Source organism: Acanthopagrus latus, chromosome 9, assembly GCF_904848185.1.
Source record: "Acanthopagrus latus isolate v.2019 chromosome 9, fAcaLat1.1, whole genome shotgun sequence".
NCBI classification, from domain to species: Eukaryota; Metazoa; Chordata; class Actinopteri; order Spariformes; family Sparidae; genus Acanthopagrus; species Acanthopagrus latus.
The window spans coordinates 10,928,494-10,944,904 of NC_051047.1; the positions used below are offsets into that span (position 1 = coordinate 10,928,494).

At 40.9% G+C, this 16,411-nt stretch overlaps 2 protein-coding genes across 3 annotated transcripts in view; one reads left to right on the forward strand and one right to left on the reverse strand.

Annotated features, from left to right (window-relative positions):
• The window catches only part of tmtops2b (teleost multiple tissue opsin 2b), a 34,751-nt gene extending 19,217 nt beyond the window's left edge, over positions 1-15,534 (forward strand). Inside the window, exons 3-4 of the mRNA XM_037109700.1 lie at positions 5,721-5,954; positions 14,006-15,534. Coding sequence (XP_036965595.1) covers positions 5,721-5,954; positions 14,006-14,221 — 450 coding nt within the window. The 3' untranslated portion in view covers positions 14,222-15,534. The remainder of the gene's footprint in view (positions 1-5,720; positions 5,955-14,005) is intronic.
• LOC119025771 (beta-galactoside alpha-2,6-sialyltransferase 2-like) overlaps positions 6,016-16,411 on the reverse strand; it is a 57,853-nt gene continuing 47,457 nt past the window's right edge. The window contains exon 7 of one of the 2 annotated variants that reach the window (XM_037109698.1): positions 6,016-10,393. In XM_037109698.1, the coding sequence (XP_036965593.1) occupies positions 10,146-10,393 (248 nt within the window). In that variant the 3' untranslated portion in view covers positions 6,016-10,145. Of the gene's footprint in view, positions 10,394-15,676 lie in introns of those variants that run through there. The other variant, XM_037109699.1, reaches the window with a different exon arrangement.

A 16,411-nucleotide genomic window follows, 5' to 3' on the forward strand; every position in this document is an offset into this window, starting at 1 on the left:
CAAGAGGAAATGTTTTACTGGCACTTCTGTCTGGGTTTTCCCTCCAAAGGGCTTATAATCTAACTGCTTGACGCCTTTTTACTGAAGAAATTGTATTGTCTGTTTGCGGTGATACCTTCTAGTATCACGTAATTTGATTATCGATTTGAATTGAATTGAATTGAATCGAATTGACTATTCATTTCAGTTTTATAACCTTTGCTCTTTGGCACCATTTGAGCCACCTGTTGAGTCCTAACAAATGGATTCCTCTATAGAGTATATTTGATTGAATTCAGTCAGCACTGCTGTTTTACTGTTAATAAAACAGGTACATTGGTGTTGGTGGTCATGATGTGGTCTTTATGGACAGGATATCCTTATCTTGTAGGTTGGAAGTCCACATAATGTGAAAACTTAGGGTCTACTTTGCATAATGCCTGCATATCCAGTTATTATAGCTTTGTTTTTTTGTCATTGTTTTTCTCTTTGATTGCAGCTGATGTTTATAAACTTTTACAGCCATAGCTGGAGGCTTTATGTTACTGGGGCCGTTCGTCTTTCCGTATGAACAAGATATTTCAGAGACGCCTCGAGGGAATTCTTTTGAACTTGGCACAACCATCCACTTGGACTTAATAGAATTTACGAAATACATTTTTGGCCATTAGCCAGCATTTGTGTTTAGATGAAATTTTATATCCTAAAGGTCAAAGGTCAACTTCACTGTTCTGCAAAAAATGTTTAGCAATTATTCATAGTAATAACCGAGGAATAGCAGCTTGACTGGTGCGCGGAGGCGTACAACCCCGAGGCGGTTATTCTTGCTTTGATCTTAATTTTAGCTTCAGCAACTTTACAAAGTTGGTTTGTTTGTTTCAGCTGTGATTATGTTGTTTGAAAATGTTTGATTTTAGTTTTGTTTTCATTAGATTAAATATGAGTTATATTTTGTTGCATTATAATATGCGGGGTGTTTTTTTTTTTTTTGTCTGAGGTAAGATTCAAGAAGTTCAGAATAGGTATTACATTATAAAGACTTAGTGAGGGCAGCGGTCTTATACAGTCACGTATTCATCCCAGTCGCATTCAGCAGATGCACTAATGCCTCACCGCACTTATGTGGACACACTAAATCAAACTGACTGAGGCCTGGTCCACAAATACAAAGTTTTTGTGTTTAGTTTTATTTTCTGTACAGGGGTTTTAGAGAAAAGAGAAAAACAAACACTGTCTGCATGAATGTTTTAGCACCATGTGCTGTTGTAAACAGGAAGCAGATTGCATACTCCGGTCAGCTGCTTAGCTATAGAAAATACTGTGAGCAAGGCAGGAAAACGTGTCTGCTCCTCACAGAATCTTCCTGGATAATTTGTCAGCAAAACAGTGTGAGCAGCTGCTTATGTCACTCTTTTGTGTCATTGTGTCACCAACGTCGGCTCTTTCTAAATACATCCATTTTGTAACTGTACCAACTCAAATACTACAATATCACAACACACACACTCCATGTTTACATTTGCCAGAAATTCCACAAACACTGATAAACCAAAAGCTTAGTTTTCAGTGACAAAATGCATAGAAAAAGCTTTGTTTTAAGAAATACTTTTGAAAGTGTGGGCAGGGCCTAAAACTAAAGACACTTCTTCCTTCATAAAGTTTAGTTTTTTATTTTAGTTCAGTTTTCAGTCTTTTTTTTAATTTCAACTACTAAGCTTTTCGTTTACTTTCAGTTAACCGAAAAGACCTTGATCCTGCCATCACTCAGAGCGCTTCCACTGACTTTCTTTGAAAAAGAATGAAAACATGGGAGGATGTCAGGACTTCAGTCCCTCTTCCTTAAATCTGTAGAAACCTCCAAAATTACAAGACACTTGTTGACTGTGCTGTCCAATGATGCCCCTTTGAAACCTCTCGTAGCCTATTTCAGGGTTTTTCCTGATCAAATTATTAATCTATGGTTGACCAATGATTCTCAGTCAGGAAAGGAGCAGGTGAAAGTCACTGCGTGGCACTGAGAGAGAACTGGACCTGCATGTGCACTCCATGAACCATTCATTAATTTTGTTAATTATTCATTCAGCGCTCTCACATAGCTTATCACACTAGCTTGCGACACAACCTGTTGATCCGAAAATAGTTTCACTTCGGTTTATTTAATGATTATGTCAAGAAGCAGCTGACGGTTCAAGCTAAACAGCCTTAGTCACAAAACAAACCAGTCAGGAACCAGTTTATTCATGCTCACATCATAAATGTGTGACAGTAGTATAGTTAGGACCAAACAATGAAAGCCGCTCAGCCTCAATACAGTTAAGTTTACTATTAATTTCCCATATAGTGGACGTCTTACTTTTTTATTTATTTTTTCAGAATTCTATAGAAATCTCACGAGTACACTGTGTTATAAAGTGAAAGTATAAAGTTATTGTGTTTTCACATTCCAGGACTATTCAGGTAACAATGAAAAGATGTAATTCAGCTTCTTTTTTCTATTAACTACTGATGTTTTAACTCTCCAGTTCACTGAACGCTTGGAAGTCAGCTTGACTCGCGCTGATGGCAAACGACAAGTGCAAGACGGTGTGCAGCTGCAACAGTGAGAACTGAGATTTGTTTGAGAATGGATTGAATGAATTCACGGAGCATTTGACAAACAGTACGTCACACCGTGAACATGCGGAAACTCTAACCCCTGCTCGGTCAGAAACGGCTACGTCAAGGAGGGTCCCACAGTTTGATTTAGCTGAATGACGGCTTTGCTTGTCGAGGGAGCTTTTGAAGAGAACCGAGCAGCAACGGCGGTACATCTAATCCCCCCTCGGCAAAGGCATACATGAACATTTGATCTTAGCAGAGTCAACAATGCCAAAAGCTCAGTAAATACAGGCTGGGGTGGTGGAGGCAGATGAAGCAGCAGACATCATATCAGTGGAGTTATAGTGAGATACATCAGATTATAAAGGCTTCTGGGTACAACTGTATGAATATAATGAGGGTGTTACCAGCCATCTGTTTGTCAGGCAGCTGGTCAATGAGACACTGAAGTGAAGCCAAAGGAGTCTCCACAAATCAATAGTGGTCATAAACTGTAGGAGCAGGACTCGACAGGATAATGACGACTTTCAACCGAAGCATTTGTTCTGCAAGAGAAAGGATGAGATTATTTGTCCTCCGTGCTCTTGGACTGCATGAAGAACGAAAGCTATCTCAAGTTCTCACATTATCACATCCCTGCGAGGAGATGAGCTCCAGCTGGTACCGGCCCAATCAAATCCCTGGCAATCATTCAAACCGAGGATCATTTGCATTAAAGTGCGAGGGAGGTCTCACAGCGAAGTTGTGAGAAAGTGCCGGGCTCGCAGGGCTGCGTGGTGTATCTGAGCGTGTTGTGTAGTGAGCCGGGAAAAGCCCCCCACTTCTCTCCGACTGGTTTGAATTCATCAGCAGAAAAGGTGAACCAAAGGGTGAGATTAAAGAGAAGCCTTCTGCGTGTGAGGAGATCATAAGAGTGACGTCCACTTTAATTGGATTATGATTAAGATGGAGCGAGATGAATCCAGTAAAGCACATGTGTTGAAAGTTTTTTTTTGCCTACTCAGCTGGAGCCCAGAGTCTCCAGGTTCACTGACTGTGAATTTATTTTGGTAATTTGATTAAAGGCATGATTTGTTATGGAATTTGGACCAAAAGAGTACAATATGTGCTCAGGCGAGTCCGTCATTGTTGTAATGTTGTCCAAAAATGTGTCCAAAACTGATTTATTGGTGGAGCTAATTGTGTTCGCATGAAGCCTATTTCCACATGAAGTTGTCTTGAAATCACATCTGACGCACAGGAAGCCTGGAGGGCTTACTCCACCGTTAGAAGTACTGTTTTTGCGGGGTCTCTGTGTGTACTTTACTTGAATGTAAACTGACCTAAAAGGACAACACAGTTTCATACTGTTTTACTTTGTTTATATTTGGCGGACCCTGCCACCTTCCTAGCTTCAGACAGTGCTCTTGGACCTTACTTTCCTCTGAGAACAGCTTGTTTTTTTTGTTTTTTTTTATGGCAAAATAAATATCTCTGATTAAAATTCTGAGGCTTACCTCTCCAAAGCTACACAGTGCTCCTTTAATGGAATCTCAGTGGTAACATGATGTATACTGCATTAAAAGCACAGTCGGGGTCCATGAGCAAAATTTTGCTTGACAGGATAATCCAGCCAGGTTCATAGAGATAAAGTGATTTTGTTTATGCCTCCAGAAAATTAAAGACTCTTCAGAGAGAAGGTTAACTACTGATTTTGTTTTTCAAAATAAAAATGAGGGGCTAATAATATCACATAAATATTGCAGATGAGAGTGCAATTACACTGAGAACAGGAGCCGAGGGACGAAGAACGTTTCGATAAAAACGATCTGTTTTTTAACCCACTCTGTGAAGTTTGTTCTTTAATTTTTTCTGGAGGCGTTTCTCCATCAGAAGTCACACGACCTAAATGTGTGTTGGGTTTTAGCGTGTTTCTCCATGCATCTCTCATAGACTTCAACACACCTGACGCCGCAGTCAAAGCAAGATTCAGTGATGTGATAACCTTTCCTTCTTTCTTATATTCCTTGGCGCACACCAGGACACGACTGACACAATTTTTATGGACAGTTAAAAAAAACAAACAAACAAACAAACAAACAAGAAGACGCAAACTTCAGTTATGAGATTGGCATGCTGCTTCATAAAATTCACTGGAGAGTGAAAATAAAATTGTCAGTCGTACCCTGGTGTGCGCTGGAATACGGAGAGCTGTTTCAATCATGTACAGTTTTTGGGCAAAAGGTATCACGAATATCTTTTTAGATATCTTGTGTGTGTATTGTATATCTTAAACTTAAGGTTGTATTTACTTCGAGAGTGCCAGGGAACAAGAATTTAGATGTACAGATGACAGTAAAACCTGAACCTGGACCTGAACTACCTTAAGACTTTAATATATACGTTGTCTAACATTTTATTAAAAAAATAAGTAAATACATCTTCACTAAATGCCTATAAAACTGGGTGAACGTGGAGTAAATTACAGTATCTTTTTATATCGCTAAGTATATGCCTTTTGAAGTCCAGGAGGCACACTCACACAACCATAAATTCTTTGTCGGAGCTGGGTTACATTTATCTGCCTCTCACAAATCTTCATCCCCACTTTAGGAAGACCATTTACGGTTAAAACGTGGTCATGCCAGTGGAATAAAAGAAGACTGAGCGTAATTTACTGTAGCAGAGTGCAGATATCACGTTGGATTATTATTATTATTGAATTTGTTTCACAGAAATCGTCCACAAAAAAAGAAACCATTCCCTTTTGTTGTTGTTGCGTAATGGAACAATAAAAAGCCGACACTCAGGAAAACTGTCAGTGCCATATTGTCATTATTTCTGCACGCAAACGACTTCATCACAGCTTTATAGGATTTTTGTGTATTTTGATTTGGCAACGCAGCTTGTTTAATCAGATAGTTTATAATGAAGTCTTTCTAAACAATATTTAACTAAGAAGGTTTTAGGCCTTAAAACTGTCAATTGATTTTCACACTGAAATGGAATTAAAAGAGGCCTCCAGCTGCCGACCAAAGTTGGAAATTAACCATAGCTGGCACACTTTGACAAAAAGTATTCTAAGCTTCACGGGATCTAAAATGATCTCCGCTCAACTGTTATGCTCCATTTCTTCACAAACCCTCTCGGTCTTTCATCCACAGGTGGGTAAGATCCGAAGGACTGCGGCCAGGAGGAGAGAGTACCACATACTGTTCATGGTTCTGACCACAGCGGCCTGTTACCTGTTGTGCTGGATGCCTTACGGCGTGGTGGCCATGATGGCAACATTCGGCCCGCCAAACATCATCAGTCCCGTGGCCAGCGTTGTGCCCTCGCTACTGGCCAAGAGCAGCACAGTCATCAACCCACTCATCTACATACTTATGAATAAACAGGTGAGTCAGTGACACTACGTGCGTGCGTGTGAGTGTGTTTGACACAAAGACATGGACAATCTGACACGTACGACAGCTTTATTTACACGGTAAAAAAAGACAAATTTACAACAGCTGAAATCATACAAATGGTCTATTTAAATATCAATTCAAGTGTAAGAAGAAGAGAATTCACTGACAAATCAAAGCCAAGAAGAACACCCTAAGGCTGTTGAAAGTGAAACACACGTATTCAGTCAGTCACGGATGCTTCTCTTTCTCTTCTTTTCTCCAGGAACACTGCAGGAAGCTGCAGTAGGGAAATGTAAAACTGAAATGTTGGACAATCCTTTAGAGGCAGTGTGGTGCACAAACTCCCACAGTACTGAGTAAAAACAAGACATGAAAAACAGGCCTTGGGTTAAAAGAGTGGGGAGGCTGAGAGGGCAAAATGTAATAAACAGTGTCCGCTAATATGTTCCCTCATCTCACAAACGTTTTAAGTTTCAGCACAGCGTCTTGTGTTTTAATACTGGCAATAAAAATTGCTGTCTTAAAGGAATAAGATTTAAAAAATGTAATATATTTCACTTGAAGCATTCCAGGGAAAAGTAATAGCACCATAGAAGTCCTGCTATTACTCCCAAGTCCTCATCCCACACTCAACCCACCCCTCCCTGCTGACACATTACTAAAAATGGAATTTGGCACAATATTAATATGGGACAATGAAGTTGCCAAAAGGCATTGCACTTAATCAAGTGCTCCCAGGGAACTACCTATAGCTGCACCGCAGCTTGATGTGATTTCCCCATTCACAAGCATGCACTAAAATCTGCAAAACACCACTCAAGGAAAAAAAAAGAAATTATTAAAAATCTCAGAGCACAGTTGCCTGTCACGACATTAATGACAATGGTGTCTACTTGCAGCACAGTACAGCACAGACAGTTTAAGACTCTTAGCCCTGATCCTGATTTGCATGCTCTGTGCATTTGAAATGAAATCAGAGTTATCAGAAATATACATGTACAATATGTTCAGGGTTTTTGCACCTTCAGTGTGTTACAATCACAAGCAGTAAAACATTTGTCTCAACAGAGAAAACCTACAGCAGAGCTGAGAACCTGCATTATTCGAAATGAATGGTGAATCTCCTTAAGCTAAAAAAAAAAAAGAAAAAAAAGGGGTTTCTCATCAGACGGTTATTTAAACATCTGTCATAGTCCTCTAACAGTCTCTTTTACTTTTGTCCTTTGCTGGATGTCTAATGACATGTTCAATAATCCATCTGAGAGGGCTGGGTATCAAACCTCACTACCTCAGAACAAAAGGTGCTCCATATTTAAAAACCGTAAAGCAGGGCTGGGCGATACAACCAGATATGTTTACACACTGCGAGACCATTTGTCGACTGTCAAGAGAAATTTCCGTACAACTTCCTCCAAGGCAGCTACACATCAGTGAGGAGAACTGCTTCATGGTGCTTATGCTTCATGCTTATTAGAGTTACAGGATTTTGCATCAATGTGATGAAATACTTTTTTCATGTATGTAATTCACTGAATTAGTCATTCTCATGTGGTCATTTCATCTATACATGCACTCATTTGCCAGTTCATTAGCTTCATCTAGCTACATGTAATGCAGTCTAATGCATGAGCCCTACAATAAATCCTTTATGAAGGTTAATATGTTCTCTTTCATTAATTCAAGGGATTAATTGAACTGAACTCTGTGGTGTTATTAAAATTACTACATCAGGATATACAGTAGGGCTGCATCTAACCATTACTGTCATTTTAGATTAATCTTATTATTATTTTCACAATTAGCCATCATTAGGTCTAAAAAATGTCAAAAAAATGTGAAAATTACTCATCACAGTTACCCAGAGCCTTAAGTAACATCTTTAGACGGCTTCTTTTGTCCAACCAACAGTCCAAAACCAAAAGACTCTTCATTTACTGTTACAAACAGCAAACAAAAGCAGTACATTTTTACACTTAATAAGCTGGAACCAGCTAAATATTTCACATTTTTTGCTTGGAAAAATGACTAAACGATAAATCTATTATCAAAATGACAGGCAATTTTCTTTTCAGTCGACTAATCGCTCCAGTTCTATTAAAAATACAGAAATGGATTTTTTTTTTTTTTGGAGTTTAATGTCGGATCTCTAGGAAACAGAACTGTGATAAATTTGATCAGTGATCCTCTTCCATAATCACAATACATCAATCTTGCAATTTAAAATATGATAATGAAGATTTTTTTTTTTTGGTCCAGTATATATCGCCCACCCTGCTCATCAAGTATTGCAAATTTGCACCAAATGCTCGTTTCTTTCCTTAGATCAGGTATAAAAGCGTTTTTTTGTAGAAAAAGAAAACGTGTTGTTTTGGTATCATCACAGTTCGAGTTTGGAGCAGTACTCACACATTTTGGATGATACCCAGCCCTACAAAACAACAAGTACTGCTTAGTCCCAGAATCATCTACTAACTATCACTACAGAGCCCTCTACTTTAACACATATCAGACTATTCAAGGAAACATTCCTTTGACAAAGAATTCACACCTTAATACGAACCACAACCAATGGCACGAGAACACTTTGTAGAATAGCACACTTAGCGATAAAAATCTGTTATAGGCGAGATTTTTCCAACTGAATGTCTATGTAGCAAAACCACAACCATCCCTCCTCTCCTCGCCGAGCTAATACCTCTCGAGCCTGCTGCAGATGTGGCACTGACTGACTGTAAGCATAATAATAATAATAACACTACTCCTGCCTGGATACAAAACAAATCTGATATTACAGGTTCAAATTCCTCTTTTATAATCACCTCTGTGGACACGTACATACCGTTATGAGAGGATTCAGAATGTATGAGACATTTATAGTCGTAAGGAAATGAGCTTCATGCCGTTTACGTGTCAAAGAAAGAACCCTGCACGTGAGCAGACCATACTGCAGTGGTTAGCTCCAGGGAGGGTTTGGCCATTATGCGCGGTGGTAAAATTACATTCAATAAAAAGAGTGAACTATCAAAAAAACGGGGGCTGGTGATTGCTGAGTGCAGAGCTAAGAATCCCCCTGATGCAGCTCACTTCAGCAAAATCAAGCTCTCACGGCAATTAAACTCCATGTTACTGCAGTCCTGCCACAGTATGTACTGCATGTTTCTGAACAGTGACAAGGCAACCCGAGGGAAGTGTTCAGTCAACCACTAGGCACAGGGTCACAGCTGTTCTGAGCACCAGTTTGTTCTCAAGATCCATTTTGGCCCCATGAACTTTTTTTTTGTTTTTGTTTTTTTTTTGTTTTTATTTGTTTATTTCTTTTTTACAGAAAAGGTGTTACTCTAAGCTAGGATGAATCTAAAAAGGACAACCAGTGTCTTCTGTCCTGTGGGCTGTTAACTGAGAGTCTTGACACGGATTAAGGAATCACCCTCAGTGTGTGGATGAGGAGTGAGAAACTGGTGGTGGTGAGCTGGCAAGTTTGCATGCATAAGAGAGTAATTTAGTACTAAGCTTGACAACGTCAGTCGTGTAAAGTAAACCCCTCATGGCGACACGAAAGAAGACTTCAAGAGGATATCAGAGGAATGTCAAACAAGAACGCCTGCTGTAGAGTGATGAAATGTACAGTCATACGTTCGCGTGCGTTTGTGAGTGTGTGTCGCGTTTATGACATTCAGCATGGATGACTTTCTTTGCTTAATCACAACCCTTTGGACCGGTAAAAAGAACAAGAAAAAGAAAATCACAAGTATCCACCTTTCAAAACAGTGGCATTTCCTTTAAGTAGAGAACCACCCATACTATTGAAAAAACACAGAGTTTACACCATGGAAACACACCCAGTTACTGAAAATTCACTTGCCTATCTAAAAACACTGATCTGTTGCTACCCTAGTCAGCTCCACAGCTAACGTGGCTCAGCTAAAGCAGAGAGAAATGTCTTTTCAGCTCCGTCTTGGAGACTCTTCCTGCTAGTCTCTGGTCTATTAAACCATCTTAATGAAGACAAGTTCTTTCAGAAGCCCCCTCGTTGATCCCTCGCCAGAGGGCTATGGCTTATGTTCTAATCTCCAGGCTCCTTGTCTCCAGTGGCTTTATTGCATCTCTCCCTTGTGGTCAGCCAGCAAAAGGCCAGAGTGTGTGTGTATGTTCGGGCTCAGAAGTTCAGGTGTTCATATCTCAGATGTCACAGTTGACGGTGCTGAAGCCTGGAAGAGTGACCCGTCCCTTCCTCCGCAGGTCACCCTCCGGCCCCATGTTGATCCGCTGGATCAGGCTCTTCTCATACAGGAGGGGATGGTAGGCACCCAGTGTACAGGCGGCGTCATAGTAACGCTCATGGTAGTGGCACAGGTCTGTCTGCCTCATGGAGGGAATGTACTCGTACACATGCACCTGCTCACACAGCGCCATCATCAGGAGGATACCTGTAATGACAACAGAGAGAAAAAGAGAAGTTGAGGTTTTCCGGTTCAGAAGTTTTTCCTGAAACCAGGTCAGGACTTTTTTTAAGGAAGTACATTGTTGAGCCCATTAAATGAGACATATGCTCATTTTCAGAGTCATAATTTTATTTTGAGTTACTACTCGAATATGTTTACATGCTTTAATGCTCAAAAAACCCATACATTTTCTCGTATAGTCCAGTGCTTCCGCTCTGTATTCCCTGATCCTGTCTCTTTAAGGTTCCCCCCTCCTGAACACCCAGTCTCCTCTGATTGGAAGGGCTCATGCACACCTGACCCAGCACCACTTTCAATAAAAGAGAGCTATGCTAAATTAATTATTGCATGTCAAACTAGCCTCTAGGCATAAATTATGTAATGTGTAACATGGTGACATAGTGTGATGTCACAAAGTCACAGCGTTAATGATGGGACTACTGACGAGGCCTTTCAGGACCAGTGTTTATGGGGGAGAAAGGAGCTTCTGCTGTTGCGGACTTTGACCTTTTTTTTCTTGTTAGCGTAGCTTAGCCTGAACTTAAGTTCATACTTAAATGCAAACAAGGAGTTGCAGTTTAAGAAAGGGTAAGGAGGAATTCTAGCTGCTGTATTGTAGCCAGCTGAATCTGTTTCAGTTTCTTGAAGACGTTTCACCTCTCATCCAAAAGGTTTCTTCAGTTCTAACCAATTGTAGGGGAGTTTGCAGGCTTGTAAACTCTGTGTGGCAGTGTCCTTACAGAGCAGCTTGTGAGTCGTCAACCCACCATGCCTGCATGTGGGTGGTAAGGGCTAGGTGAGCCCAGGTGTGAATGGTTGTTAAACTGTCTGGGGAGTGAACTCAGTACTGTATTGTAGGTGGGTGATAAGTAGCGTCGTAGTCCACCTCCTCTGTTCAAAGACAGTCGATCAAGTTTGATGTGGATGGCTTATTTTACTCCTCTTTCACACCATCTGTCTCCTCTGTCCTGGATGTTTGCATTGTTCTCCTCAAAGGAAGGATTTTTCTCCTTCAGATGTACGTGGGCAGCAGAGTCTTGAGTTTGACTTTCGCGTATGGAGAGGTTGTTTTTCCTCCCCAAAGTACAAATCTGTGCAGTCCTAGCTGCATTGAACAGCATAAACTACATGACTCTGCTAATGTCTGGCAGTTTTGTCCCTAGGGTGTACAAGTTTCTGCCTCTGTGTGCTGCTGGGTTTGAAGTGATCCAGGCTACGATGCTTACTGAAGATCCTCCAATGGTTCAGGGTCCTTGCTGTTCGACTTTCATCACTTACTGGAACACAAGCTGGGAGTTATCAGAACCCTAAATCATCGGGCTGAGACCATGCCCACAAAGACAGAGGAGAAGGAGAAGGAACAGATGCACATCAGGGGAGCACTTAAAACCTATGGATACCCAAACTGGGCCTTTGTCAAAACCTCTCAATAGATCCAGAGCAGACAGAGAGGGAGACTGAAAAATGGAGCAACATCGCCATTCCTTATAAGGCAGGAACATCCGAGAAACTCAAGAAGCCTTTCAATAACCATCGTATCCCAGCAACACACTGAGGCAGTAAGGACGAAACACCCAGGCGTGAACAGAGCAATGCACTTTATGCTTTTCAATGCAGCCTGGAATGCACAGATTTGTCCACTGGAGAAAGAAAACAACCTCTTCATTAGCAAAGGGCACAACACATCTTGGCTGGAGAAGACATATGTTTTGAAAGAGGCATATGTCAAACTGGAATGACCATCTTTGAACAAAGGAGGCAGCCTACGACATACTACTTATCACCCACCTACAATGCAGTACTGAGTTCTCTCCCTAGACATCTTAACAACCACTCACACCTGGGCTCAGCTAGCCCTAGCAACCCACATGAAGGCCGGTTGGGTCAACAACCCACATGTGTCCTTAATAACTCCACAAGGACACTCCTTCACATGGTTAAAATGCCTGCAATCTCCCCTTCATTAAGTAAGAACTAAAGAAGCCTCTTGGATGAGAGCTGAAACACTGGGACAATCTCAGTTGCCTACAATGTTGCCATGACCTGGACGAATGAGAACCTTCATTAACAGGTTAGGAGGAGTGTATCTCTTAGCAAGGTGTTGTGATTGCTCACTGTGATGTCGAGACCAAGTAAATGAATGAGCTTTAGAGGGGCTGGTAGGCAAATTTTGTTACCTTCAGCGAGAGACAGACAATCTGATTCAAGGCTTCATGCTAAGCTAAGCTGTATAACGGCTGGCTGCAGCCCAAAAATGCACTAATACTAAAATGCACTCTCAGCTGGGCAAGTAAGGTAGGTGTAATAGTCTTCCTCAGCATCATTATATTTTCAGTGGATCCTCACAGTTTCAAAGTGATTTCACAGGTGCACATGTGATTTAAGTGCCCATGTGAAGTTCAGCTGTGCTGCAAAAAGAGCACGCATGCTCAGCAAAACTCCCTTTAAATAAAGATTCAAATAGAACTGAATACATAATGTATGAAAACAGTGAGTTTGCTTGCTCAGCATGCTCTGCATGGTGCCTTTGATACGCTGTGATATGTTCCAACACAAAGAGCATCCTGCTGCTGTGTACATTTTGTTACATTTAGCTGTTTGTCATTCACTTTGCTTCGTACATTGTGGCTTATTTCTATCGGTTTCTGTTCAACGATTGTTATTCTGTTCACGCTCTTTCACAAAATACCACAAATGATCAAACAATATCCTTCCTACAATAATGTGTAAATGTGTTGAAGTATTTTTCTAAAGCTTGTACGCCAGTTGGCCCTGTATTGTTTGAACATGGTCACTTTCCGCAGCTAAAAAACATGTTTTCCTCATACACATCACTTGCAGATAAAATCACAAAAAGTCAAAATTAAATACATTTTAATTATACAGCCCAAAATCACAATCACACTGCCCTAGTGGGCTTTGCAAACTGTACAGTAAATGACATCATCTGTCCTTAGACCCTTCTGATTCGTGTGAGGGAAAACTTGCCATAACAAAGTGAAGAGGAACTTGTGTATACCTCTAGATCAATTTAACTTTTTCATAAATTGACCTTTTATTTCCACTATTTTTACCAAAGAACAATTACACAATAGTACGAAAGTAATGGGCAGGTATCAAAACTGCATAACAAAAAGGTGCCATTATACACTTTTTAGCACTGCATTTGTCTCTCTAATGATCCCATTAATCATGCATGTTGAAATACCTGTCTTGAACTGTACAACAGAACAAGGACAAAAGAGAAACACAATGGCATCATGACCCACTGCTTTGCAACATTCAGGAAACACACATTAAAGAGCGAACAGTAAGCGCTTACATTTCAGAGAGCTGCACTCAGACCTTTCCAACTAATGTGTTAAATGACCCATAAGTTCAAACTAACCAATTAGACCTTCTCTGCCAGTGAAAAAAGCCATCATGGGATCGTGTTCTCTCAAGTGGCACCACCGGTTGGCTGTGAGGACACAGAAGTGCACTGAGGCATGATTTCTGCCCAATCAAACTCTGAACAACGTACCTGTACTACAAGTCCCTCCGAGAGGGTTAAACACAGGTTAATCTCCCTTATCTCTCTTTCCATGTCTTTCTCAGTTCTACAGGTGTTTCCTGATCCTGTTTCACTGCGATCACTGGTCAGCGGACAACTGCCACACCTCGATGCCCTCCAAGACCACGGTTATTCAGCTGAACCGCAGAGTCTACAGCAACACGGTGGCCTGCACCGCCCAGATCTCCACCAACGCTCTGGAACAGTGCTGCAGCACCCCGGCCACCAAGCACACAACCCCGCCCGAGGTCACCACCTGAGCCTGAATATCACAGACCAGTTGAAACTGCAATGGCTCAGCTTTACAACTACCACTGAATGTGGACTAAAGCATGATGCATTTAGGAAGTAAATGTACTTAATGTGTGAGCTTGTGTTTGTACAGAGAGGAATCTTTCTGTGAGTCCATTGAGTTTAGGTATTTTATTTTATTTTTTTTTAATATGTACAAGGCATTAACGTTCTCGAGAAACACATGTTTTACATACACTATATGGCTGAAAGTTCACAACGACCTGAATATCACACCCATGTGTGATTGCTGAAATCTCAACCTTAAACCGTGGGCATTGAAATGCTGCTTTAACAGCCTCCACTTTTCGCCAGTATGCGTTAAGGCACTGATGTTGGATGATAAGGACCTGGCTCGCAGTCGGCATCACATCAAAGGCCGTGCGATGGGTTGAATCAGGGCTCTCAGCAGGCCGACCGAGTTCTTCTACAGCAAACTCTGAAAACTTGTTTCATGTTCAGGAGAATGTTAAAGCAGCATTCTGTAACTTTTTCATCTTAAAATAGCAGGCGGACCTGGTTAGTGTATTTTCATCATCGCTGAGACATGTTGTAAAGATACAGTCGACACGTTGTTTTCGGGTCTATTTTTGCTGATCACTGCGCACATGTCACGGTAAAAAAAACAAAAAACAGGCCAGACTCGCTTCAGTCTAGAATCTCTAGACGTATTGACGCTGCAGTCTGGCTTGACACTCGCGCCACCGCCAGTGTGGCTGCTCTAACCTGTTAACACGGACGGCGAAATGGACGTAACGCATACGCACACAGGCGCTGCTCACGCATTCAGTGTGGCTGGCCTGTGACAGCTTCAGAATCATGCTGATGGTTCAGTGTGTTGTAACAGGGTGAATGGTGTCTGTGTCACAGCGCCGCATGCAGGTTTACTTCAACATACAAGTTTTCAACACATCAGTGTTATGACGTAATGAGCTCTGTTTGTAGTTGACGCCTACATTAAGTCTGACAAACAGTGGTGCTACAGTCAGAAGCTCTGGGGGGTGCCAAGTTGCACAAAATGCCAATTTCTTCACAATGTTGCTTTAAAGTTGAAAAAGGAAAGGATCTTCCCAAAACTATTGCTACAAAGTCAGAAGAACACTAGTGCCTAAAATATTATTGCGTGTTACCAATGAAATTCCTTTAATTCGAACTAAAGAGCAAAAACTATGAAAAGCAGTATCGGGATGTCTGCTTTCAGTCATAGTGTACTCGACCCTTGTTTTACATGTTGATATGTTCAGGAACGAGAAACAGTTGATATTAAAATGGTGAAGGGACATTCATTGCTATCCAAGATGCCCATTTTCTTTTTATTACAGTGAAAACAGGGTAAAAAAATGTTTTTTGGAAAATGACCTTTACAAATATGTAGATGTTTTGACAATTTTGTGGTTCGTCAAAAGTATTGTATCCTCAGTGAGCTTTACAAATTAATGTACACACTCACTTTCAAATCATTCAATTCATTTTACAGTCCATTTCTATTACCTTACAAACGTGACCATAAGAAAAAAAAAAAACAATCATCGCATTCTCTTTCCATTATGTAATTTATGTTGGCTGAATGCTTTTTTCGATAAATCCAGACTTCTTTGTCATCCATCTTTTCTACAAAACCAAAACCTAGTGCCTATTCTCTGTCACTGTTCAGTAGATCTGTTATTGTGCTGCTGTAAATGTCAAGGCTAATCAATCATATTTGTGCTCCTTCACTCAGCGTCTAAGTGGACTGTTGTATTCATCATTCAACTTCCATCTTTTCCTCCTTTCTACAGCCTGTGTGCTGCTCCCGATTGTAAATGCTGCAGGATCCTAGAAGTTTCTCACACCATCCTAAATTCAACTTCCAACCTGTATATATGCTCAAAACGTTATCACCTTTGTATGCATGGTCATCTTTATTTGATCTACTTTTATTTCTGTGTTAGTGTCCCCTCTTTTGATATGGTTACCTTGTGTAACTGCATGATTTTTGATGCATATTCCTTCGTGCATCATCACAGAGACAATTGCTTACAATAGCCCTGCCCCCTCTCGGAGTGACCGGTAACCCCCTGTGGTCTCACTAGCTTGTAAAAAACATTTCACAGAGGGTGGAGGCAACAGGAGGTCGCCATCACCAAACATTTGGCCTGAGTGACGGCGATGAAGATTAT